General features: G+C 40.4%; 1 protein-coding gene across 3 annotated transcripts in view; it reads right to left on the bottom strand.

The window, feature by feature from the left end:
- INPP5A (inositol polyphosphate-5-phosphatase A) overlaps window positions 1–27,449 on the bottom strand; it is a 262,748-nt gene that overhangs the window by 32,828 nt on the left and 202,471 nt on the right. For all 3 annotated transcript variants that reach the window (XM_030030829.1, XM_030030830.2, XM_041127108.1), the window contains exons 10-11: window positions 7,532–7,627; window positions 7,121–7,195 (exon numbers count right to left, since the gene is read on the bottom strand). In XM_030030829.1, coding sequence (XP_029886689.1) covers window positions 7,121–7,195; window positions 7,532–7,627 — 171 coding nt within the window. The remainder of the gene's footprint in view (window positions 1–7,120; window positions 7,196–7,531; window positions 7,628–27,449) is intronic.

The following is a 27,449-nucleotide window of genomic DNA, read 5'->3' on the forward strand; positions in this document are numbered from 1 at the left end:
TGAGCTGCAATTTGAAAAAAAGCATAGAAATATGTTGAATACAGTTTTAGTATTAGTTCTAGAGTGACAAAAAAATGGAACTTTCTTGCAGAAAGACTATGATCCATGTTTCTTACTTGGGCTAAACTCCCACTGTGGGTTGAAACTTCTCCTGAACAAGGCCTATGAGGCAGGCTTGGCTGACATGAGATTTCTGGGGAATGGGCAGGACCCCAGAGGCACCTGAACACCTGGCGTCCCACTCCAAGGGGGTGTTTGGGGAGCTCCGGGCATCCACGTTGTCTTCCCCATGTACAATCAAGCATCTTGAAAGGTCATCTAAAACTTCCAGACACCTAAAATTTGAGGTGTTTCTGCCCCAGAGGGGATTCAAATTCATACCCCTACCTCTCTGGAGCTGCCAGGCGCCTGCAGGCGGAGGAGCCCGGGAAGGGAAGCGAAGGCAGGGAGGGAACACCTCCTGCCAAGCCCAGTCTTGGGCATGCAGATGCCCGCAAGCAGCAGGGCAGTGAGAGATGCCGAAGGCCACTCTTGGGATCAGAGGAGATCCGGATTCCAGCCTCTTCTTCCTATACTGTTTTTCTTTCAACACCTATGTAATGTTAAATACTCAAACAGTCCTAAGACCAGGGACCAGAGCCCATGTCTCTGCACCCTTGCAACCAAGTACCCCACTCTCATTTCTAGCTGTACTTTTTGTACGAAACTCTCCTTAAGTATTACGTTTCATGTTAAACTTACTACTTGCTAGTCTATATGCATGTGTGCACACCTATGTGCATGCAGGCATCCATCTGTGAGGTTATGAGGGGCACCTGGAGAATGCAAAAGGATCGGGCTACTGTAGAGAGTTGGGAAAAAAAATTAAGCATCTTTCTATCTTTATTTGGATTGCTGCAGACTCCAGGCAAGATGTGGAAGCCTAGGTAGGGTCCTTTTGCATATGCACAAATATTAACTGTAAGGGGTGATGATGAGATCCATAAACTCGAGGACTGGAATACAGGTGCACATATTGCCTCTCTAGATATCCTCTTGCATGTCACAAAGGTTAGAAAAGGTGCCCCTAGGCCAAAGCATGTTAGCAGATCATACTGACTACAGGCTGGATTATAGAGTACAAATACAGATGTTGGACCTCTTCTTTAGGCGATCCTTAAACAACGACCAATGCCTAAAAAAATAAATATAGCACAGTACATCTGAATTAGCCTTAGGACTTACAATAGCTGTATAGAACAGGACAGGGGGACAAAATGTCACAAAATAATATTTGTAACTTTGTGATATGGGCAAATTCTACACCAGAATAATTCATTTATCTGGAACATGAAGCTGGCGGTAAATAGCTAAGCCAGCACATCTGGATTGACTTCTGCTTGCAATCTGGCTTTACATTTATGTTTGCTAGTGAGAACAATTTATTGATAATATTTCCTATCTCTGTTATTACTCATTTTGCAGTTTGTCCAATGGCATATCAACTAACCACTAACTTAAGCAAATGCAATTCCAAGCATGGGAATACTGTTTTTGAGTAAAGGAATAGTGCTCGAAGCCATTTTCCTACTAGTACTTTATGAAAATCAGGCATCTTAGATGACCACCTTAAATAAAAGAGGCAGTTTCAGTATGCATAGGATTTCCTTATGACCAGTCCTAGGTAACAATTGTCCTAAGCAATCAATTTCCTTCCTCTATCCTAATTTGCCCTTATACATCATATTCAAGATTTTATCTGGACAGGGGCTGGTTGGCTCAGTGGATAAACCTCTGCCTTTTCACCTCTGGGATCATGGTTCAAGTCAAACCCTGATGAAATGCATTTGATCGTCCTAATCTAGTTCTTAGTGGACAGTATTCCCATTATCTTTAAAAGGGTCAGAGCCAAGGCCATTGGGAAGAGTGCATTGTGCTATATCTTGTCTGTTGATTAATACATTTTCAGTGATGCCAGATCCTTAACCTCCATGAGCACACATATTCTCACAAAAAGCTTAATAAAGGTCCCTCATGGACTAAACCTTTCTTCTCAATTTGCGTATCTTTTCAAGATTTCCTGGCAATATTAAGAAAAACCACAAATAAATTACTCATAATTTAAAAGTATGTTTGCCTGAACTGTTTGTAGTAACAACTCTAAGTTAACTAGCATGATAACAGATCACTTTAAATCATTACTTGGCATAGGGAGAACAAGACCTTTATAACTCAGTCCATTTTTACAGCACATTGTAATTTTCTTCTCACACCGTATCAGTTCAAGCTAAACAGACACACAGAATAAAGGGAATCTACCCTCGAAGGCTAATTTCACTGTTTGAAACATAGAAATTGAGTAAGAATGTGCTCTCTGTAAATGTTCACTGTTTGTTCTCTGCAGCAAGAGGACTGCTGAAGGACCACTGATAGCAACGTGAAGCTCTTTGCTTATTTTTTTTCCATTATAATAACAATTAAAGTAAGAAATTGAACCACTTCCATTTCATGAATATCTAGGCTGGAGATCACTGGGCTTTTCTGTGTAACTATCTCGAATCTGTTTTGGAATTAATGCTGGTAACAACAACAGTGTCCTCTGAACCATCTGATTATCCAGGACCTACTGTGCGGCTGGCACCCTTGGCCTAACCTCTTCTACCTCCAAGCAGCAGAGGCCAGGGGAGCAGTCGAGATCACGGACTGCCAAGGCACGTGTCCCTGCGAGAGCGGGGCCGGCGCTGCCCAAGGGCAGCAGAGGACAGCAGGAAGGAGTGACGACCAGTGTAAGCACAGCTATAGAATTAGTCACCAGTTTCCATGAACATCAACGGACAAAAGAGAATATAATTTTAGTAGGAACAACACCAGGTCCAACTCTTAAGACAATTAATTCACTGATTACTTTTAGTACACAGTTGTGGTCAAAATCTTAAGGACAGTACGTTAGTTTCTATCTGGATTGATTCTTTAATATGGTTCATATGAAAGACAGGAATGTATGCACCATTTCTCATTTCCAACTGTGGTTAAAGATTATAAAATTATTTCTAATAACTAAATCATTCCTCTGTAGTCATTAAGAGTTCCTACATTCTTACTATATATTTATTTAACTGACTACTGAAGAAACAGCATTTAGCTTGCGGTTCTTTTGTACAAATCAATAACATGATTATAATTTTTTCATTAAATAATTATCCCTGGCTTGCTTTTCTTTTGATTGTTTTGAAATTAATAGGGAACTCCTAAACACAAGATACTTTGAAAAAAACACTTATAGCCTGATTTATCACAAATGATTAAGGAATTTGAAACAAAAACAGTAAAAGTGTAGATTTATTCAAGAACTCCCTGCGCACTGCTACTCTCCTGAAAGCATCGGCATGCTAATTTTTATCACTTGAGAGCTGGCAAATCCAAAGCTACGACCAAATTTTGTGTGAGTAATGTACTGGCGAGTTAGCGTAAGGTCAGAAGAGTGGACAGCACTGCAGACCCACTCGGGAAGCCTACGGAGAAGGCCTGGGCATTCCCCAAGTCCCCCCTTGTGTGGGGACTCGTCATGCTCTCTGGGTGGGTGAGGAGCAGGAGCACAAAAGAGGAGTGGCTGGGATATGGTTGCTGTTCCCAGCTTGAGGCTGCTGCCTCCTGAAGGGTGTAAGCAACCAGTTCAGATCAAAGAAGCCTCATGTGTTCTTTAACCACTGTTCATGGGCAGGTCTCTGGAGCAGGAGGACACAACAGTGTGTACGGCACAGCTTGGCTATATCCTACCGTCAAGGTCAGAGGTGTTAAGCTTTTTCTAATTCAAAAGCAACAACTTAAACTGGAATCTGTCTGACACTAAGGTGAAACTGTACATGTTGTACCTCCTCTTGTCCCACCTTCCTCATTGCCGCTCCGTAACACCCTTCCCCATAGCACCTCGACACGGTAGTTCTGTTGTAGTGTCGGGAGTTACACCCTGGTCCATCTGATGTACTATAACTTTGATGTGCAATTCAGAACATATGAATTAAATGCTAAGACAATTTCACATTATTGCTACAGCTATTTTCAAATAGGTTTTCTTTTTTTGCTATCACTACACAGCTGGATAAATCTGGGTGTTCCTTTCTGAAATAAAATGATACAGAATGGTCATTGCAGTTCAAGGTAATAAATATAAGTAATTGCTAAGTTAACGTTGGAATAAGCTGCAGATAAGTCTGGATAAGATACAGATTAGTTTGGAAAAATTAGACCTGACAGATTGCTGTATGCATTTCAAACTGAATTTCTGTTGAACAGATAATTTGTATCTATATCAGATTTTTCATAAAAAATACTCATTTTTATGAATATATCCTAAGATTCTTTTTGTTGATTGCAATGTAAAAAAGAAGGAATAACTGTGTATGGATAATGATAAAGTAGCCTGTTGATAATAAATATTTGTCAGGTCTTGTCACATCTGTACACATTCCAATGTTACTGAAGAGACACCACACTGATAAAAAAAAATACCCTCAGAAAAATCAATGGATTTTGAGCTAAAGCAGTTGCTAAACACACAGAAAACATCTTTATCCAACAGCCATAGTGCTGTGAAAATTCCCAAGCCTTGCATTGGTACAGCTAAGGAAAATTTAATCTTCCCAAATACTCATCAGGGCACTCCATCCTGCAGACCTGACAGCCCCACTTATAATTAATTATACAATTTCGATGGGAATATCGACTAAACAAAGCTATAAATCATAGAAAAAGTCAATAGGCATGGACACATTCAATCATGTCCCGACCAATGATTACTACTCTTAAAATACAATAATTATTTTCAGGAGCCAGCTTGAATTAAATTTCTGTCAGGCTGGTACAAGACCGGCGGTTGATGAAGGATGCGATGGATTTTTTGGGTTGAATTCGGCACAGAGACATTTATCCTTTTAGATAGGTAGTTTGTTTTTAGTGATCATGGTGCTGCGTGTTTAACTAGACCATGAAGATTAGATTATCTCCAATGGCTCATTATATCGTTTATCTTTTCCTTCCATGTTTGATCTGGAAGATTTCCCGCTTCTTGATGCATGAATGAAATGACTGCTGATTTTGAAATGGAATGTGCTTAAGTGGGATTCTGCCTATGCCTTCACACACCACGTCCATGTATGTAAAGTCAACCAGCAGTCACCCGAAATACCACTGGGATGTGGTAAACAGCAGCAACAAGAATAGCTTTGCTAAGCTTCGGAAATGTACTGGGAAAAAATAAAAATGACACACATTTGAGTTGTTTTAAAAAAAGCTAAAAAAATTATTATACTAATACACACAGAGGAAAATCTGGGACAGGAATGGGATTAGTATGGAAACAGGAATTGGGATTAGTATTATTACTCTGAATTAAATGTCCCCCAAACTGCAAAACATCAGTGAAAGAAAAGTTACATATCTCCCAAGGATGCATTCACCTTGTAAATTTTTAAAACAACTAACCCCAAACCAGCTTATCTCCCAGTAACGGTGTTTTTAAGATATGTTGCCTACACAGATATTTCTTGTGGTGAGCATACGCGCCATGCATGCTGTGAGAAGGGACAGCAGTCCCAACAAACAGGATGAATGTCAACAGATGCTGAAAGAAGAAACAGATCCTGACTTTTCTCATGAGTCTGACTCATCAAACGCTTCTGACCTCAAGAACTGAGTGAGATCTCAGATTCTCACATGGAATTAATCTCCTAGGTGTAAATCAGCTTAAAAACAGAGAGGGTTATAGGGCTTCAGCTGTCCTCCTTGCTCTGGATCCTTGCAGACAGCCCTCCAAACAGCCCAGTCCTCTATGAACAGCAAGAGAATAAGCCATAGGTAGGAGAGAAGAAGAGAGAGAGGGGAGAGTCATGGATCCTGTGTACATCCCATTCCTAAGCAAAAAGTAGCAATACACTGTGTGAGCAGGCACAGCGTGTAATTGATAGAGTGCAGCAAAACCGAGAGGTGGGGACTAGGGCAAACACAAAGAGGTGTTCAAAAAAGCTGAGACACAGAAGATGAATCCCTCGTCTTCTTTTATTTTGGGTATGAAGAAGGAAGGTAAAATTCAGTCACCCTGAGGAAAGGACTGAAGAAAGAAGGGGAACCTTGGCTACCTTGTCAGCCTGCACGAACAACTTTGACACACACAGTTTCCGCAGAACACACAAAATTTTCTGAAGATTTTGTGTAGTGTAGCTTGCCCTACTTGTATAGCTCAGAATATTCAACATACGAATGCCGTTAGTTTATGCACACATAGGCAGGTCAAGATCTGACACAAGCTAGCGTAGCTCTTCTGATGTCAAGTGAAGTTGGGCCAGTTTCCACAAGCAGAGGGTCTGGCCCATGACATCCACAATAAGGCTCCCACATGCTATATGCACATTCCTGATTTTTATCTGTGCATAACCGTTTGGTTTTTTTTCTTTTGGATACTTAATGTTTTTCCTTTAAATACGTAACTCCTAGGCACCTTAGATGGAATTGAGAAAGTGCAAGCAGTGATATAGAGATTTTCCAAAATGAAGTGGCTACATTTTGAAATAAAATCACCTTAAAGAAGATACAGAGCCATACAGAAAAATTGTAGTCCTCATTACAAATCAGAACGTTAGTGTTTCCTGTCTGCTTTCTCCAATTAGGAAGCCCTATAGGATTTGCCACAGTGCCAGTCTGCTGCAGGGTTTGAGCTTTGTATTCTATTTATTCATGTGTTTCTATTATTCTTTGTAGACTCAGAAGACCCAGATTATTTTCAGAACAGCTTTGCATTAAGGGCTTTTCCTAAGTTACTATGGTGCACAATGAAGAGCTAGTAAAGAAAGGGGATGCTTGAAGAAATGCAGACCAGAGGACAGAGAAGAAAAGTGAAGTCACATATATTTAATTTACAATTTTTTTCTGTGAAAAAGAAGGTAAACAGATGCCAAAATTAAGAAGCTGTACACAAAGTAACTGGCTAAACTGAGGAGGAAATTTGGAACAGCTATTGTGTTGGATGAATTATCTCTTCTCATTCTGTAGACAGGAGAGCTGATAAGGATAAACAGCTGGTAGAGAAACGCAATTAGTATGTGAGTTTCCAACTTATTCCTTCAAAAGTGTTTAGCAATGAACTTACCGCAGTGCCATTGTTATCTCTAAATACGTCTTGATTAAAATAGTCAAAGAGCTTCTTTTCTAATTGTAGCATAACCTAAAAAAAATAGAGGAGAAAGGTCAGCAAAGCTCTTGGACTCAGCTACCTAATACACAGCTGTTGGAAGTGACCCTTTTAGAGACATGCAACCCTTTAAAACTACACGACATTTCTACATGTCTAAAGCTCCTTGTCAGCTTGCCCATTTGGCTGACTGGCAATCACTTAAAAAGATCCAATTAACTGAGCATTAGGTGTGACAATCTATATCCCTCCCCTCCCTTTAAATTATCAGTTTGAAACAACTATATTCATGCTTTGTAGAAAAGAAAGTGAACATTCGACAACGTTTCTATTTACACAGGGGGGTACAGAGGGCATTAAGTTGTTTACCTTTCGGTCATTATCAGATTCACGAAATATTAGCTTGACTACTTCATTTGTGTCAGCTGCCCGGATAGTCTGCATTGTAGCCTTTGCACATAGTGTCTAACAAAAAACACAAAAGGAGAAAGGGAAACTAGTTTATATGAAACATAAGGCCACATTTAATTGAACTTTATCAATCTATGTATCTTCAATGCCCACCTAAGAATATGATTTGCTGTAGGTCAAAATACAAAGCATTGCTAATTTAAGTTACTTCCACTCATGATGGATTTAAAACAATAAACTGAATTATGTTTGGGGAGAAACAGGCAATATTAAGAAAATATCAATCAGATAAGTCAAATACTCACTTAACTTACTACCACACACATTACTTTTAAACATCCTCAAAAGCCACTTACTACAGCTAATGACTCCACAGCCCCACCAGTTTCTGTACCGCATTCTTAAAAGGTGATAACTACATTGACACTACAGTTCTGTGGGTTAACTCTTGTTTGCAAAAACTTCTGCCTTGTCCATGAATGTTCAGAGTATAATTTAAAAGTCCCAGCAACACTTACACAATCTGACAGTAAGTTTTCACAGTTTACTCTGGATAGCAAATTCCCCATGCATCATCCTTTTAAATAAGAGACAACATCCCATCTCTAGGTGTTTTGAGCACTGGGTGTCTAAAACATATTCTCAATCAACATTTTATCAGGCACAGAGTTATGAATTTCCAAGGAAGTGTCAGGCCTCGATTCACTTGCCATTCACCTGGTTGGGGCCCAGTTTCAATGGCAATCAAAGCTGACCTAGAGAATAATACAGAAGAGGTTGTTTAAAGGGCTTGCTCTGTTGCATTCTAACAGGTGAAAATCTGGAGCTTTTAGCAAAGCAGTTAGGTATATATTTAACTTAAAAATGTACTTTAGATTCACTGAACCCATACTTTCAGTGAAGCTTTAAGTACGTTAAGTGCTTTGAAATGCAGAAATAGACTACATCTTAACTGTGGGGTAGGCAGGCTTCACAAAGTGCTCTGTAGTTATCCAGCTTGGGCAAAGCTACCGGATGGTGTGTAATGCTACCCCAGCCTTGGGCTGCCCGGGCTGCTGGAAACCACAAGGCAGAAGACAGAAAGGGGAACTGAGAAAACCTTGGCATTACTCAAAGGCAGCGAGAATATGGCCAAGATGTGCACCCACACCTGGGAGGCAGTTCAGCATCCTTCGCTACAGCTGAGGCACAGGCTGCTGATAGGATCTATGCACAGCCCTGGATAAGGATATTGACAAAGACTGTCCTTCTGAATAAAAGCTTATTTTGCTAGAGGTTCTTAACAAAAGCCTGATAAAGAAGGTAACTCAGTCAAGAAGAGGCTAAGAGGTGACTTCCCTGCTCTGCGCGTTTCCATTCTTTTTCATAATGGCCAGACAACAGATTCTCATTTTGCATAATATTCACTTATAAAGTAAGTATGTTCTGTGGTAACAAGGTAATAGAATTTCACATCCTGCTACATGCTTGTTTCTCTCACAAGCAGGAATACTTATATTGGGATTCATTATTAGAAGTGCAGTATCTGTCAGACACAATGCCAGGTAACTACAGCTTACTTCTCAGCTCCCCATTCTGCATTTCTTCTGAAGGAAGAAATACACGCCAAACATGTCTTTACACAAAAGTCCATCTGCTTCCAAATATTTTAGATCTCAGCTGAGGTCACCAGTGCTAGGATGGAAACAATCTGTCAACGGGCTTTTTGCCCCCCTTTGATAGACAGACATTAAAAACCCGACCCTCGATAAAGGCCCCCCTGTGTTGCCATAGTACAAACAAGAAGCAACAAGCTAAGCGATTTCATTTTTAAAGGATAAGTTGAGTGTGATTCAGTTAAAATGAAATACAAATCCGATTTTTTTAATTCGAGCCTGTGACCTGAACAGGAGCCGATTCCCTACCTCACTGAACAAACGATGTCCTGTCTGGACAAATTTTTCTCGATTTGTTCCCCCCCCCAAAGCCGTGCCATCTCTACAGATGACAAACACCCGACTCTGGGTTCTGTCCTGAAAAAACTCGGCACGCTCGCGGCACCAGGGCGGCCGCAGGTGCCTGCAAAGGCAGAGTCTCCACAGGGCCCCAGCTGCGGGCCGCCCTTGGAGAACGTCCTCTGTTCTGCCCGATGCCAAGGCGGTTTTTTGCGGGGCTTGCGCGAGGAGGGGGTGCCGGCGGCGGCCGGCCGGGCCCAGCTCTGCGCGGCAGACGGGGGCAGAGGCGCGGCGCGGTACGGAGCTGAACGGCAGGGCCCGGCGCAGGCTGCGCTCCCGCTGCGGCCGGCTGCGATCGCGGCGCCGGGCCCTCCTCCCGCGCCCCCGCCCGGGACGGCTTTGTCCGCCGCCCACCGACGTGCCGTTCCGCCATCTGCGCCTGCAGGCCGGCCCCGCTGAGGTAACAAGCCAGCAGCGAGCCCTTCCCGAAGTGCGCGCCCTCCGCTGCCGGCTATTGAAATTCAAAGCACAGACCGGCTAATCGGGTCAGGCCCCAGAAAATACCGCTTCGGGCTCATGTGTCACAAATCAGTCTGGTCGCCTTTACCCGGCGCACCAGATTAGAACAAGCACCCGAACAAACCAAAGCGGAAAACCCGCCGCTCTCTAAAGCTGGTTTCTAAAGCCCTAACAAATCGCTCCATCTTTCACTCATTTAAACTTTCCAAATGAGGGTCAGTACGGTCCCCGAGCATCCAAATGCTAATGCGCTTAAGTGCGCTTAAGCAGCTTTCCAGAGTGAATGGGCCAAAGAAGGGCTCGAAAAGACAAGGCAGAGTTACTGTCACTGTCAAAAAGTCATTGTAGCCACCCCCGGAGTGGTCGCAATTCAAGAAATTCATGATTTCTGTCTCTTAAAGGCATCTGCTTGAGAACATTTTTTTTTCCTGAGCTGCTTTATCTCACAACTTCAGGCCCGCTCTAAAGGAAAAAAAAACCCGCGATCGACTCTTGAGAACCAATACAGAGAAAGGACCCACATACCTTATTGCTTTCAAATTTCACACGCACAAAAAGTTACCTTATTCACGGACAAAAAGTGATTGGGCAAAGGTTCATTTCTTATACAAGCTGGAGCACTCCTTTTTTCCTCCTCCTTTCAATTTCTACAAAATCGTAGTCACCCAAGCAGAAAACTTTCGGGAACATGTGCCTTTTTAGACAAGTCTACTTATGAAGGGATTTTTTGTTGCTGGTAAAGAAAATAAAAATGCTATGAAAACACACAGTTTCTTTTTGGGTATTGCCTCAAAGGCACTCTTTTACAAAGTCGGAAGAGGGGAAATCAGATATCAAAACTCTACCCAAGTTATCTTTTTAAAAAAATCTTTGTTCTTTGGAAACAAGATTTGGTTAAAAAGTTTGCAGGAGAGCTGTATTCAGAGCTGAGAGAGAACTCAGTATTCAGCCTTTGCTTAACAACACAGACCTGTCTTATTCCCGTTTTCACATACACTGTCCACACAGGTAGATGCTTCATAGTATTTTTTTAAATAACCCTTTGTGATAATTTATGTGTATTGAATTGTAAAACATAGCAATAACTTTTCTGATAATTGCTTTGGAACATAATAAAAACGTACTGTTAGGCAAAGCTAGGAGTGAAAGTTTTTTATATTGACAAGAGACAAATCTGGAATTTCTTCTGAACTCTGCAATCCTCAGAAACTGAAAGCCTTTTGATTTACAGCATAAATGCAACCTTCAAAATACATCTGCTCCCATATATATACAACACATCAAAATGTTTTAGACTGTATTTCTGCATACTTACAGTAAAAAGGGATAAAGACATTAAAACAATTGTGTTATATACATAAAACACACACACACAATATTCTACAATATCTATTATAGAATTGCTTTTTATATTGCGTTTATATGGAAACAGTCCGAACAGCTGTGAACTGTACTACTGTTTCCTGCTAGCAGTGCTCTGTTGAACATTGCAGCTGATTTTTCATTGATTTTGTGCTCCTGCTTTCTGAACATCCTTTAAACTCCTGAGTCTACCTCTTGATGTGTGAGCTGAGTTACTGCATGCTTGTAATTATTTCAACAAATTTAAAAAAAAAAAAAAAAAGTTGGTATCCAAGCACATACAGACTCAAACTTTCCTATTGCCTCTGTCTACTAATTCTAAAGATCCTTTTTCCCAGTGATTTGAACACTCTTCTCAGGACTTCTTATTACTTTGAATTCTTCTTAAAAAAAGAAAGAAAAAAAAAGTAGAATGCATTCATTGCTCCTTTATAATTAAAAAAATTCAGCAAAAGTTGTAATTGCAATTTCCAGTAAACTGCATGGATTAAAACAGAAGTGTTTGTTGCTAGAAGTGCCAGGAGAGAAGTGCAAAGTCTGCAGAATGCTAACATGAGCCAGCTGAAATAAGGTCTTGAGCACATGAGCAACCAAATCAATTAAATTTAAGATATTTCATTTTATTCCAGTTACATACTCTGCGGATTCTGGCTGGATAGAAGAGACAGAGCTACATGTATCGCCTAATTATGACACTGAAATACATCTTCTGAAATGCTGCTCCAACCCCCCAAATCAATCTGACACTTATTAAATTAGGATAATCAAATGCTTTTTTATTATTATCTGGATGCAAATTGTATTTGAAACAATCAGCGAGGTAAAAGATTTGCTACTGTGGGAATAACAGGAACATCTGTCTTGTTTGGGCTCCTCCTTACCTCTGAGGGGTTGGTATGATTTCCTGGGTATTGGGAATATGCTAACAGTAAATTCACCAAATGACATGATGTCAGAGAAATAAAATTTGCAAGTGAGAAAAACAAAGTTAAATGTAGCTTTCTGAGTCAATGAAAGTTGTGCATTTAGCTACAGGACAGGTAACATTGTGTTTTTTAAACTCTATCTGCCATTGCAATGGAGACTTATTTTAGCTAATTTTTCACAACTGTGCAGAGGTATTTGGCCATACAGCTGCTGCAAACAATTAGGGAAATTACAGAGCTAAATTCCCCAATGTAAAGCAATCAAAACCCATCTGAGAGGACATACACCTTTACTTGAAAAAATATCCCTTAGACTATATATTAACTTGTGTTAACTTTAACTGTGTGGAAATAGCAGTAATGTCTCAGATAAGTTACTATGCTTTTAATACTAATAAGCTTCCAGGAGCAGGAATTTAACTCAGCAGTGAGATACATGTTAGTTGGAGAAAGAACAAATACAAAAAAGTATTAATGAGAAGTCACTTAAAGTTAACAACATGCAAAATTACTTTCTCTTTGAATATTCCCAGAAGAGTAAGCTCATGTCCAGGGGAGCAGAGATGGTGGAGGGGCTGGGTGGGATAGAGAGAGAAAGCCTCCTGCACCACTCCCATCTCTCCTCTCAGCACACTGCTTATGTAGCATGCGTACAGTCCATCTTCTGATGGCAAATCAACGCAAATTACAGGACACTGCTGCCTGTATTCATTTTAGGACTGATTTAACTTCACAGGCAGTTTAGAGCAGCTCCAATTCTACCACCTGTGAAAGCTTGGCCCAGGAGCTGCCCAAGACCTACAGTAGTACTCTCATTTCCACCACGTGACCCTTTTGCCGATTTGTGGCCAAGGGATATTTTGGTTTTAAAACACCTCTTTGGGTAGCATCTGTGATAAAAAAAGCTCAGCACAAAGACCCTATCTTCATGCTTCCATTCTCCCAAAGATCTCCTGCATCCCTAAAATAAATGATCCCTGCTGGAAACAACTTGCAGTTCTTTGGGCTCAATTTCACATTAGCTGCACTAAGTTCATCGTGAAATGCATTTTCTTGTCTGGAAACTTAGATCATTCATGACATTATCAAAGTGTAACACTAGGCAATGCAAAACCATTTCCATTATTTTTTCAGGAACTGCACTGAGTAAACTGGGAGACCAGTTTAACGGCATAGCCTCTGTCCGGCAGTACACGTTAACTGCCTGCTCTGTTGGTGGTACTCTCTTGCCTGTTCTATTATTGCTGAAAACAACACTCGGTTCCTACAGAGTTATCTTTTGCAGTAATGGGTGAGATTTCTGTTTGCTTTGCACATCGGAGGCAGTGGGGCCACGGTCCCAACAGCACTCAGCCGCCGATGGTTAGCCCCAGCCCACCCTTGGCCCGTGCAGGGAAGGGCGCAGGAGCAGCCAGCTCGGGGCCGTACACCCGCAGACCAGCTTGCCCTTCCCCAGCTCCAGAGACCCGCGAGGTCGCTGACCGTGCCCTCCCTGCCTCTGTGGCTTTCCTCGGTGCCAACAGCTGGTGGCAATGACGGCTCTCTTTTTAATTCTCTTCTTCAGAAAAGAATCTGAATTAAGTCCAAAAGGCCTCTGCCACTAAGATTCTCTGAGATTACAGATCTGGAAGAAAGTGTCAAACGCCCAACCTTACGTTCTTGGAAAGAATGTGCTATTACAGCTCTCTCCCAGGAGACAGGGCCACTAGATTGCAGCTGTCAGCTGCCTCCAAGCATCTTTTTCACCTGGAACATATACTTCTGATGGCAATTGAAAGAAATTCCTCTTGGCATTTGTTACATGTTTAGCAGGAATAAAATTCAATCTGTTTATTAGATGCTCAGCATAACTTAACTCAGCTACTTATAGACACTGTGCTTAATTTATAAACCTCTGACATTCCAATCTGACTCCTAATTTTGGCTAACTATCCTAAACATTGTTTTCTTCTGAAACCGAGCAGTTTGTTCAGTTAGCTGTTACTTTGTATGTGACGATTTAATTCTAAAATTATCATCAGTACCCATCGAATAGCAGAACATTAATTACTACTTGCTCACCTACATAGATCCAAAGATAAAGAATAAGGGATAATAGTTTCTCATACTCCTAATTTTATCCCCACAGCATCTTCCCACACCCCATTTTGTCAAACTGAGAAAGAGACTTCCATTAGACACTTTGCGGTGCTCTGTTCTAAACAGTTTTGCAAATATAACAATCCCCCATTTTGTAACTATTTTTCTTTTCCAATACTGGTGTTAAATGGACATTTAAAAAAAAAAATTATTACCGTTAACCCCCTGCCCTGGCCCCGTGTATCTCTTTCCAAGAATTAAAAAATCAGGATAGAACTCCTTTCCATCACACACATTCACCTGCATGGTGATTAGCTTCTAGTTTTCTCTATCCGACTCCTTTTGGTCAGTTTCCACATCTTTTTGGATTTTCTTGTTTCATTTTCCTGACTATGATCTCCAAGTACAATTTATCCTGAGTTGTTTGGCACCTGCGTGCATCAGGAACACAAAACTTTGTAGGGCCTCTGCAGGCAATGGTGAAGTTTTCAGGTAAAGGGTTCCCCTGCCCCCTTTTTAAGCTCTCAGTTTAAATTCACTTGCTGACATTGATAATAAGTTTCAAATGCATTCAGGACTTTGATTAGATCTGGATAAACCCTATACCACTGGAAGATCTGGAACTTTGAAAGAGTCTGCTAGAAAAATCCCTTCCCTCCTCCTGTCCACCTTCCTAGTCATTTAGCATCACTACTTGATGTCAAGTAGGGGCCTGGGGGAGTTTCCAAAGACAATGATGTGCTTTTCCATAATTACAGGAACCAGAACAGTCCAACTGTTCCTATGGAAATCTGCTATATACATGTTGTCTTGTCCCGTAACGTGTGAACCTCTTGAGATTTATTCAGACATTCTTCTATTACTTCTCTTCCATTATTTTTTCTGCTTTGGCCAAGCAGCAATACCAGCTTGAAAAATTCCTTGTTGGAAACCTTCACAGCACTTACCCCTTTTTTACTCCAGCTGATTAAGCAGAGGACTGTATGTATCGTTTCTGTTAAGCGAAGACTTTGATGAAGCACACAGGATCTGTGATGTAAATCTGTTTCTGTAGAGAAATGTAAAATCCCCTGTTCGCTTGAATTCAGGAGGAATGAAATAAGAGGCAGCTTCTCTCCTTATAGCTAAGCTTGCTTTTATCTAACTTTCAGACTAAGAACCTTCTATTTCTTTTCATTTTAAAAGCAAAATAGCCTGTGAACCCCATCTGCTCCTGTGTGCTTTGCAATTGCCTTTGTTTTGAGTGGTAACATTTGCCTCTGTTTGTGCTGATGGTGTCATTGTTTCTGCTACCTCCATTTTTAATTGTTACTTACAGCTGTAAGGAATGAAACATGGGAGCAGTAACATGAAGTAGCAAAAATTCAAGCCAACACCTAAAAAAATTCTTTGGTGCTTCCTGACTCACTTCCAGAACTGGACATTGCAGGGTTCCAAATAACTGGAGTCTGTCAGCTTTATTCTTCTTAACTGTCCAAGGGAGCACACTTACTGACACAGCCTGCTGGGGACCGACGAGAGTGTGCACTACCAGGTCACAGCTGCTGCAAAGTGCTCTGCACAGTACAGTGCTTCCATGTTACCTCAGTCAGAACAAACAGCAAGCCTCAGAAACACACCCATGCAGTATTTTGTTCCATCAACTAGCACTGCCAAAGAGAGTAAATTTGGCAGTTGGCCCTTTAAATTAATGGGGAGTTTTGTACAAAATCAATGGTGTGACATGGCTCAGCCTCTGAAGAGTGTGAACCTTTGGCTTCCACAAAGCAGACTTACAACAGCAGGTATCATCTATGTAATATATGATGCACACCCAATACACTGTGCAATAGTATTTTTGCACTTGACTTCTATCAAGCTTATCCTCAGAAATGAAAATTGGAGCTGACTTTTAAAACATGAAGTGTTGGGCAATTCTGAAATCAAACCACTTACCTATCTAAAATCCATATGCCTTTAGGCAGACACTAGCTACTTTTAATCACAAAGTGAGAAATATAGAGAAGTACAAAATGTTTTTTTAATTCCTATCATGCATAATAGCAAAAATAATTAGTCCATTAAACAAAGATGGAATTTGAGACCTGGAACAGGAAAGTGACTTGCATGAGGCACAAGTTCATTCCGGGCTGCCAGCTCCTTGGGCCCGTGCTCTTGCTAAGTCTAAGCACAACTCTGAAATGGATGTGTGCCCTCCATCTCAACAAATGGCCACAAGTATGTACGGCAAAGTGGGAGAGATGTTAGTATTCTTCCACCGTTTCCCATCTATGGGGAAAGAACACCCTTCCTCTAACTTAACTTTACTTTTTAAGGGAGCAAATGTGACATGAGAATAATTTCCAGTTCACTGTATCTGGTTTTCTGACCTGAACAAGTTGGGAATGTGAAATTCACCCTGTTAATAACTGGAATGTCCTGTACAGTGTTATGGTGAGACTAAAACTTGGCTGATCAGGTGATGCCTTGCTGATGCAACATGTGGATGATTTCCTTGCTGTATTTTTCCCCCTTCTCTCTTTGTCCAGCCTCCCTGACTTGACTCTTTTTCATCCTGCCATCTCTCATTCATTTTTCATCGATACACTCCCTGTCTGGTTCCACATCATTTGTTCCTTTATTCACTTTTGCAAAGCAATATGAGTCCAGCTGTCTGTAAGTTCAAATAACCCTTTTTAGCTAGTCATGTTCAAACAGTTCAGAGAACCATGAGGTGGGATTGCTGAATTGTCCTCCTCTCCCATCACTGCTGTCATGCAGCCTCCAAGCAGTTGGCTGCAGCAGCACCTTGACTCTGAAGATGCTGAGAAGTTGGGCTGTGGGGCTATGGTGGGTCCCCCAAGAGGCACGCTGCTGACCAGCAGGCTTATGCTTCTTGGAACAAGAGACAAACCATTATGGAGTTTACCTATTCCCAGGAGCACTTATTCACACATTAAAATAAATGCTTTTCGGATAAAATGAATGAAGGATATCTTTGTAAAATACTGCGCAAGGTGTGGACCTAAGGTTTACTATATTCTCCTTGACAAACAGTAAGATGGACTAACAGATCAGTATGTGTGTGAGACATACACCACACCCAGTAAAAAGACTGGCAACACATAAAAACCAGTTGTGGGGTAAAACAGTCAATGTGGAGAGCAGGAAATAGGGTGGCATGTTCTACTTACTGCCTCTCTTCACCATCCCTGGTAAGGTAGCTTTGCATCCTCTCTGGTGTGGTCTCTGATGGTGTAAGAATGAACGGTTTGTGCGTTACAGCAATATTAAGAATTCCCTCCAGGACACCGCCTCCACTGAATGGGTCCAAAGCTCAGTTGCTGACCAACAACAAATTGCAATGCAGCCCTCGACCGACTAGAGTGACATGGCTGATCAGAGAGGGAGGAGAATGTGAAGGAACAGCAACTTCACACCAGTGGCTGGGGATCCAAAGGGATTTAACCCAGCAATGAATGCTGATCCCCGGCTCATTTGACACCACTGGGTGTTACAGAGCACCACTGACAGAGGACAGAAAGCTCTGGTGGAAATGCAGCTTCCCCGGTCCTCCTGCTTGCATGGACCAATGATCCATCTGGAGGGGATGGGGGCCCAACTGGGCAAGCAACCAGAAAGCAAAATCTATAGTTTCTGAAACAGAGATGACATTTTTTTTCCTTAAAGCAAACCAGGATTCAAACATGCTGAGAAATAGAGAGCGCTCCCAATTATGCAGAGAGAGGGAAAAATGCAAGTTCAGAAGTGTTAACGCAACATCATTTTAAAGCTAACAGCTGTGGACTAGTTCGTGAAGTGCTATTCTTTTCACTGTATCTTTAAGTGCTGTTAAATTCATTTGTCACTTGATCGAAAGCCAACAGACTACAAATCTCCCAAGCCCCTCTTGCGCTGAATAGCGACAGGAGTATTCTGTTCTGCCATAAGAAAACATTTGTGTGCGTCTCTGTCCGGAGTCATACATGCTACTTTAACTCATCTGCCTCCCCATTCTCTCCAGCCCAGGAGGACAAATTGCTCACTGTGGCTCCCTTTCAGAGGCAGTACAGCGCGCAAAGAATCATGACTGAGCAGAAACACAAGAAACAGGCACATAAAAATTCATCACTTTGGCCTCCTGACCTCTTGCCACTGGGTTTGGCAAACCCTGTCTCAAAAAGTAGCACCAAGGGAGAGCTAAGCAGACCGGCTGAGTGAAATTACTGACAAAAAATATCTTGGACACAGGAAAACCCCACCAGATGCTTCATTGTCTTTGCAGAGAAGTGGTGCTGAAAAAGGGGGTGATCTACCACATGGCATATTGGGTGGAATAAGTAGTGCCATTGTTTCAGAGCAGCTCTGTCACTTTACTGACTGCAATACAAAGAGGTGTAAAGGAAGATTTAATCCTGACTTTTTAGTCAGCAGATTAAAACCAATCATGCCAGATGTCCACAAGACTGTTTAACATACAGAAAGCTTTTTCATACTCTACAAAAAAGTGAAAGCTGTAATAACTTCTTCTTTATTTCCTCTAGAGAGGCCTTTTTCACTCACTTTTAGTCAGAAAAAAGGGAGATGTTGTAATGGATTTTAAGATGTGCTATTAATTTTTACTCTAGCCTTTGCTCTTTTCCCTTTTGAGACAAAGCTAAACAAAGTAAATTCTTTTACTCATCCAAAATCAGACAGGTATGCCAAAGAAAACTGCTGGTACAAAAAAGTTGTGATTTCAACAATAATTTATACCTGTAAGGCCAGAATTGGACATTATCAGCAGTATTCACAACAGATGTTAAAATTCCTCTCCATAATACTTGATGTGATGCAAGGTGTGACAGCATGCTGATAAATAAACATACAATTATTTTCCCCCCAAAACTGAAATTGCGCTTGTGTGACTTTCTGCATAGGTGCCTCCTCACGCGTGCTGGCACATACCCAGTCTGAGGACGTGCATGCTCTCCTGCCTACCTTAAATAAAAGCACACAGGCACACATCAAATTTGGGGCTGAGGGTGTCTTGCATAACACTTAGGGCAACCCTCGTTGTATGCAACAGAAACCTTCCAGGGACCATGAGAGCAGTGCTGCTCCCAGTCTGGCAGTCCTAAGGGGAAGGACGGTCCACGCAGTACCACAGGACATGTGCTGGCAGGGGATGTCACCTCTGCAGCTGCTCCTGCAGTGGGACCCAGAAACCTGACCAAAGTCACCGGAAGCTATGACAAGCTCTAAAATATGACTGCTAATAAGTGATAGTCTTATTTAAAAATACTCACTCAGCGCTCTTATTTAAACTCCCCTACGGAACTGTTAAACACTTTGCAGTGTTTTCTTAAAGTGTTGCTTTCTTTTTTTTCTATTTATAAACAAATTAATCTCTAAAAGTATTACCACAAAGGATATAAATTCAATAATTACTGTATTTTTAAAACTTTACTATTTTTTTCTGCTACATTCCAAAAGTGAAAAAAACCCCTGTGTATTAATGTCCCCCCCTAAATTTCCATAGCCAAAAATTTTGCTAAATTCAACAAAACCCATGATGTATATTTAGTTTCTCAAATCAAATTGCAAATCATTTATGCATTTAAGAAAAATAATTTACTTTATATTTGGAAAAAAGCTATAGAAAAAAATACATTCCCTTAAAATTCCAGTATTAGGCTGATTTGTAGCACATACATAATTTACTAACTCAGAAGCTATATGGCAGCAAGATAATGCCTTGCTTAGTATCTCTTATCTGTCAGTTGCCAATGGAAAAAGATACAACTTACATATCTCATTTTTTCTCATCATGCACTTTAACAAATCCTCATTACAAGCTCCTAAAATAAAAGTAACCATCTTATTGAATCACTGACCTAAACCAGTACTACTAAAAACATTTTCTTCATTTTGTATCTAGTCAAGACCTAAATGAGAACAGTTAAGATCATATGATATACAAACTAGCAAGACATTGCTTTAGTTATACTGATACTATATTAAGGACGGACAGAACTTTTTACTGGCTTTCTAGTACTTTCAGAGAAATACATGTAAACCTCTTACTACTGAGTGCAGATGCGAGAGGATGCTCTATGAAACTGTCTAAATCAGCTGTATGCGTAACTGCAGATGTTCTTCCCTCCTATCACCGACTGAATCATTTTGCATCCTTTAAAACTAGGGTGCCACTTCTGGAATTCATGTGAGACAAAAGCATAAGTATGTTTTGGTTAATCATAGTTTACAGCATTATGAACCCTAGCCACAGTTACAGGCCTAGTACCGTGCTTTCTTACTGGAAGTTCATGAAGTTAATTAAGCTGCACTATTCCTCTTTCTATCATTACCATCCTTATTGTATTCTTTGCAGGTCTTGTATCATACCGGTAATTTTGGACAGGTAGACACCGTCACTAATATTTCTTTATTCCCAAGTATATTATGATGACTAAAAGGTGTAACACACTTGCTTTAAATCTTCTGGCATCTCATTCTCGTACCGAAGAGACAGGGGCAGGCACCATAATGAAGGTGATGGTATTTTCTTTCTGACAAAGACCAACTGGAGACTCTCAAGCTACCTAAGAGGAATAAGTCAACTAAGTGTAAATCTGACTAAGAGTTTTCTGCTAGTTAAACACTTATTTCACCACTACTTACTCCACTTAGAAATCTGTACAATTTTCAAATTATAATTCTACTCCCTACTTCAGAATTTCTTCAAGCAAGTCTTGTGGGTGGCCCTCAAGATACATTTTACCAATTTTTCATGCCCATCCCTCGAAATGTGACCCTGCTCCTGTGCTTTTATCTCTCTGACAACTTCACACAGGAAAACATGCAGTCCCTCTGATAGCATGAAATCGGAAACAATAGCCTCTGGAAACAAAAGGGAGTAGGGAGGCAGGATACAGTCCAGGTCCTGGCTGATTTTAGGCACAAACAGATGTTCATAGGACCCGATACCCTGAGCAAGCTGAAAGGAAAAGCTTGTAAAAGAAATGGACCTTAAAAACAATGTATTGAAGAGCTTTAAATAAAGGCAAGGGAAAGCAATATGGCTTTCAATGATAAATCTCAGCAAAGAAAACCAAAGTGGCACCATGAATTTCAATGATGCATTTTTCTTTTTCAATGAACTCTACGACTCATTTTGAAATCTACAAATTGCTCAAATCTCAACTTAGTTTACAAGTCTCCCATATCCATTAAAAGGTTACAATACATGCATTTCTCATTTCTTGTAACTAATCACCATAGCTGGGAACACCCAGTGAAGTCCTGAAATATAGGCTAATGCTATTATTTTAAAAGCTGCTTACAGGTCAACAAAGAGGAATATGCTGAAAGAATCTTGATTGATTGGAAAAAATCTTAGACTAGCTGTTGGAACAAATTATGTTCAATCTCCTTCTCTTTTCATGTGCACTATTTCAGACTCAAAAAGCCTCACGTAAAGAATCTATGAAGCGCTGTCCTGAATTGGACTCGGGTTCTGTTTCACAAAAGCCAATACGCACCATTTACAAATGAAACAAAGTGTAGAATCACTTCTCTGACTGAAGTTTCTGCTTTTGTGATTAAAACTCTCTTCCTCTTTCTTGAAGAGCCTGCCATCCAAAAGGCCCTGTGCCATGCTCCAATGCACAAAATACATGTATTCATTACAGGAGAAAAAAAACCCTGAAAAATTTGGCACAAAGGCGGGTGCATAGCTTAAGTCCTGTTTAGGATAGCCCTCACTTGAACTCTGCACATTTGCATAGATTTTACCTATTGATTGTCTCTATCAGGAATATAGTGGATAACTAAAAGAAATGTTTCATCAGCTGTTTGTGGTCAGGTGCAGATTTAACTTGTTAATTGTTAGCATCAATGAGATGCATATGGTAAAGAAATAAAGAAGTGGTATCTTCCTTCACCAGCATGAAACTCTGTAGAAAAAAATGTAATGAAAAGATGATCTGAGACAGAAGGTATCTAAGTCTGCTTAGGAAGCTTTAAGAAATTACTAGTCAAAACTCAAGCCCAAAGTGACCATGCATTTGTCTACTCTAATCATACATACCACAGACCACTATGTTGCACCAATTTCCTCCTGAACTGAAGCAAATGGCACCTCTTTTACTAAAACAAATCTTCAGAAAGACATTAGCTCTTGATAAGACACGGGACATTCAGCAGTTCCTCTGTCAGTCACTCCAAGAAAAGAAACTCTTATTAATCACTCTTGTGGCTAATTTCTCATGCATGATTTTTCATTGGAAATTGTCTGTTAGTGGCTTCTAAATATCATTTAGACATGAAAGGAATGCGAACATTGCTGGAAACAGAATGGAGAGACCGCAGTCTTCTAACTGCAAACTCCTGGGAAACCCTCTCTGAACTACCAGCCAGGGCTGTGCAAGTTAAAATTAATGGAGGTCTAAGGAAGCCTGGTTCAGCAAACCTGATACTACTACCTGTGAAAGTAATTCCTCTTTGGCATCCGGATCTGGCATAAGGTCTCAGTAAAAAGACAGAGTGCCTTACTCTCCTCTCATGCCAAATCATGCTTTTTCCAATACATGGAGTGAAGGTGTTTGATGGATTTCAATATACCAGCTCTGCAGCCACATGTAAAATCAACTTCGCAATTTTGAAAAAATATACCTAAAGGTGCATTGATGACACATGCCATGGCATTGCCATGGGAGCTGAGGTTGAGCTGTTTGCCTTCAATGTCTCCTACTGTTCGGACTACTACTGACTCCTCAGTGCTCCTACACATGCAAACATAGCCAAATGCAAAGTTAAACAATATGTTCTCAATGAACTCATTTTGCCATATGATCACTCGATTACCATTTTCATCCAAGTTGTTAATTTCATGACAAACTGCCTTGTTCAAGTGTATTTTGTGATTGCATTATATCTTTAAATTTTTTTTTCATTAACAACTTTTCCATTAGTTTGCCTGAAAAGAATATCAAGCTAACGAGCTTTCAGCTAATGAGAACCTTGCTCCGTGCTCCCTCCTTTCTTCCCCCTTAACTACAGGCACAAATCTATCCCTCTTTTAGTATTCTGCAATGTCCCAGGCACTCCAATTTGTTCTAAACCAGCATTAAAGACTGTTGGCTACAGATGGACAATCAAAATTGGCCGGTCCTACTAGTTAAAATCCTACTAGTTACTAATAGACTACTGTATGCTTCATAATCTTCGTATGAAGAGCATCTCCTGTTTCTTTTAGTATGTAGAGCAGAAGTACATACAGAAGACCTCTGCTATTTCTGAAACAGCATTTTCAGTTTTATTAAGTGTATGAAATAAAAGATGTAGATTTTTTTTGTCCCACTTTCTAAATGGAAACCTGGTCAGATACAGTAAAATATTGATCTGGCTCTAAATGTCTAAAAGTAATGAACATAGCATATGAGCCTCCCAACCAGAGGAAAGAAAAGGAAATGACAGAATAATGAAGGAACAATGAAACTGCTGGAGTGATGTCCCAGGAGAAATCCAACACACTGCTGATCAAAAACGCCCTGTTCTGCAGAATGCCCATGTCCTGTCTACAACTCGTTCCGGCACCTCTCTGCCTAAATGCCACAAAAAGCCTTGCTTCACTAAACATGCTGTGAGCATGCTTGTGTGCACAGATACTGCTGCAGTCACAGCCATGGTCAAAGTGGGCAAAGAGCAGAAGACAAGAGTGCCACCCAACTTGCACTTACTGATCTAACAGTCAGGACATATCACCCAGGCACAGGTGGCTCAAAGCTTTCCTTCTTTTTTAAATTATAGAGAAATATGTCAAGTTAGAGAGATTTTCAGTACATTCAAAACATTAACTCTGAATTTTCTACTATCAGATGTGAACAGAGCTCTCAAACATTTCACTTGGGTCCAATACTGACATCCTCATGAAATTTAGCACTTGTTAAAACTGCAAAAATGAAAGACAGAAATGAAAAATAAATCTTGCTGGTTTATTCAATGACATTTGCAAGTGGAGTAATACTTGAAAGAGTTATACTTGATAAGCCTTCAACACCTACTGAAAAGAAATTCTCCTATCTACATAGTGGATACTCACTACTCATTCTCTAGACTTTTGGACTGACTTCAGATATTTCAGAGTGAGAAAATCAAAACAGACTAGGGTTTTCAATGGCATTTAAAAAAAATTTTTTTCTGGATGAATGTTAATAACCTAGTATTACTTGTATGTTGCAGTACTGAACTATCCATAACAATTTGATTTCAGAACTGCATCAACTAAGCAACCAGTATGATTTGCACTAACTGTAACATGTTTTACTCCACAAAAGACATCCTTTAACTTCTTGGAACTATACTCAATGTGCAGGAAATTCATCTGCCAGTACTAAAGGATTTTAAAATTACCATTACAAAACCACAGTAAGTTAGCACACAGAGCTGCTCAGTTTAAATACTGTAACACTACAGGCTTTGATATAAGTTTTATTTAGTTCTAAGGAAATTATCAAAGGTGGGAACAATGTTAATGGTAACAGCCTACATATACCCTTCTGTATCTTCCCAGTGTACGCTCATGGCTGAAAAAAATCTGTGCAAGTTATTGGCAAAAGATCAAGTGAAACAGCCAACTGTATAGAAATCATTGGCAAAAAAAGCCTTTCATTTCAATGGTCACAGGTTTTCAACCAGAAATTCTGACAGCAAGGGGTCAACACAAGCTATTTGCTAAAGCACATACAATATGCAGTATCAGGCAACTGTTTGAGACTTCTGTAGAGCTTAACTAAAATAGAATTACAGCCTTAATTTTGTCTATTCCTGCTTTTATTGTTTGTCATTGTTTCTTAGAGTTATTCTGCTGTCAATATTTGAAGAACAGAATCCTGTCTTGATATTGATTTCCTGAAGACTTTGAATCACTGTCTTCATAATGCATATATTTTAAGGCAAGCACATGCAAAAGGTGGAGGTGAAGCTGCTTATTGAATTAAATCAATACAGGACACCAGATCGGCAATTATCATCTAGTATTCATTTTATATAATGTAAAATACCTGGTAGACAGAAGAAAAACAAATTTCCACCCCACTTTGGCAATCTCTAATTTAAATCTCTTTTATACTCTGGACCTTTGGCTTGCTTAAGTTCAGTTGTTGTCACTCAAGCGTTTAGTATGTACTTCACTTTAGTCCAAAGCTGGTAATGACTGGGTTGCATAGCACCACCTTCTGTGATACTTCTGTGGTTCAGACTGAAGGGCAGAGAAAGAAAGCAGCGGCAGCTACAGTCTGGAGATGTTTCTCCAAGGGGAGCCTAGGGGCTATGCTGCAGGGAATTCATGACTTAAAAAAACCCAAACAACATTGGGGAAAATATGGGCTCCATATGAAAGTCCAACTCTAACCAGGTTAAGTTTGTGCTTCTGCAAGCTTAATGACAGTACTATAGTTACACTGTGTTCAGCTGAAAACATAGAATTAAAACCAGTTTAATTTTCAGGGAAGCATTAGAGTTATATGAATAAAAGTAATCTAGAAATACCATTATAGAAACACAAAGTGATTTCCATAAAGAGTTCATCCAGTACATGCATTTCTTTACTGTCTCTATGGAAGCAAGGTGATCCGAGTGCCACACAAAAAGCAGTAAGGACAGGAGTTTAATGTAACTAGCAGCAATGGTACTGTAATCCATACTGGACTTTTTGAGTTTGGAGAGTGAACTAACAACCTTTTAATGTCTGAGGGCTATTCGCTGGTACCACTACAGAGTACACGGGCTGGGTATAAGAGGGCTCGACGGTAGATGATGCAAATCTCCCTATAGCCACTCAGCAGCCTCCCCACACTTAAGCCACCTGGGCAGGACTGAGCTCTGTGGCCTCAGTTTGTGTTTGTGACCAAAGTCTGCATGGCAGATGCTGAGAAGCTATGCTGCATTAAGAGCTCAGGAAGACGTTTTCCCTCCAGGAAGCTGATTTTCCCCCTTATCTGGCAGGAAAGCAGGAGAGGCCGAGCAGGGGATGGGGGAGCACCAGCTCCGCAATGGCATGCGCCAGGAGGGGGAACCCCCACGCCTGGAGGCATTATGTGCATCTTGAATGAACCCTGGCCCGTTCTACAGACTTTTTTCCACATTGGAGGAACAGTTTCCAGGAGCACAACGGGGCTGACCCTTTGTATGCTTTTTGTATGCTATCTATGTGATTCCAGAGTGCCATAACGGAGGCTGAACTCTGGATTCGCTCCCACCAGGATGTCATTTCACATGTACAATTTTTTTTTCAATCTCTACTAGAAAGTGCTATTTAACTGTTAGCGTTTATTTATCCCACTGAAATGGCAACTTACAAAAGTGTTTGGAAAGTCAGACACAAAGAAGTGGTCCTCTAACTACCCAATGGTATGTAAAAAAAAAAAAAATCCAAGGAAACAACAAAAGCCAGCAGAAGCCAGATGAAAGATCCTAATGACTTTGCAGAAATGTCCATGTGGGTAATATACCTTGTTCTTCCAGAGGAAGACACCATAAAGGAATATGATAATTTTCAAGGATTTTATTGGCATACTCTTCACTCATTAAAGGAAAAAAAAATCTATTCTATGATTGTTGAGAATAACATCAGACTGTATAGGTCAAAAATTGACTGACATCACTCTGGACAAGCATTATTGAGACACACAAAGAAGCTGTTGTGCCTTTAAGCTTATGGTACATTGCAATGCAGTAAATGAAAAGCCACTATTATGAGGGGATGTTTATGTCAGTATCTGAAACAAATCTTCTTTTTACTAGGATAATACTGTCTTAAATTGTTAACTGTTGATCAGATAAACAACATGTGATAAAGATCCTATAATCTCTTTTCATAAAATTCGTTTTAACCCTTTAATGGCTTTACACATTAAATTATTGCACATTATTGAGCCTTGTGAAAGCCTGTAATAGCTGTAAATAACATCCTAACAGAGTTCTTGTGTAAGCAGTAATGCAAAAATTCAGGGTTAGATTTTAAATAACGTAGAGATTAGATGCTAAAATTTTCACAGGAGATAATGTATCAGTCCCTACCAGGAACTCGTATCC

This window comes from Aquila chrysaetos, chromosome 11, assembly GCF_900496995.4.
Source record: "Aquila chrysaetos chrysaetos chromosome 11, bAquChr1.4, whole genome shotgun sequence".
NCBI lineage: Eukaryota > Metazoa > Chordata > Aves > Accipitriformes > Accipitridae > Aquila > Aquila chrysaetos.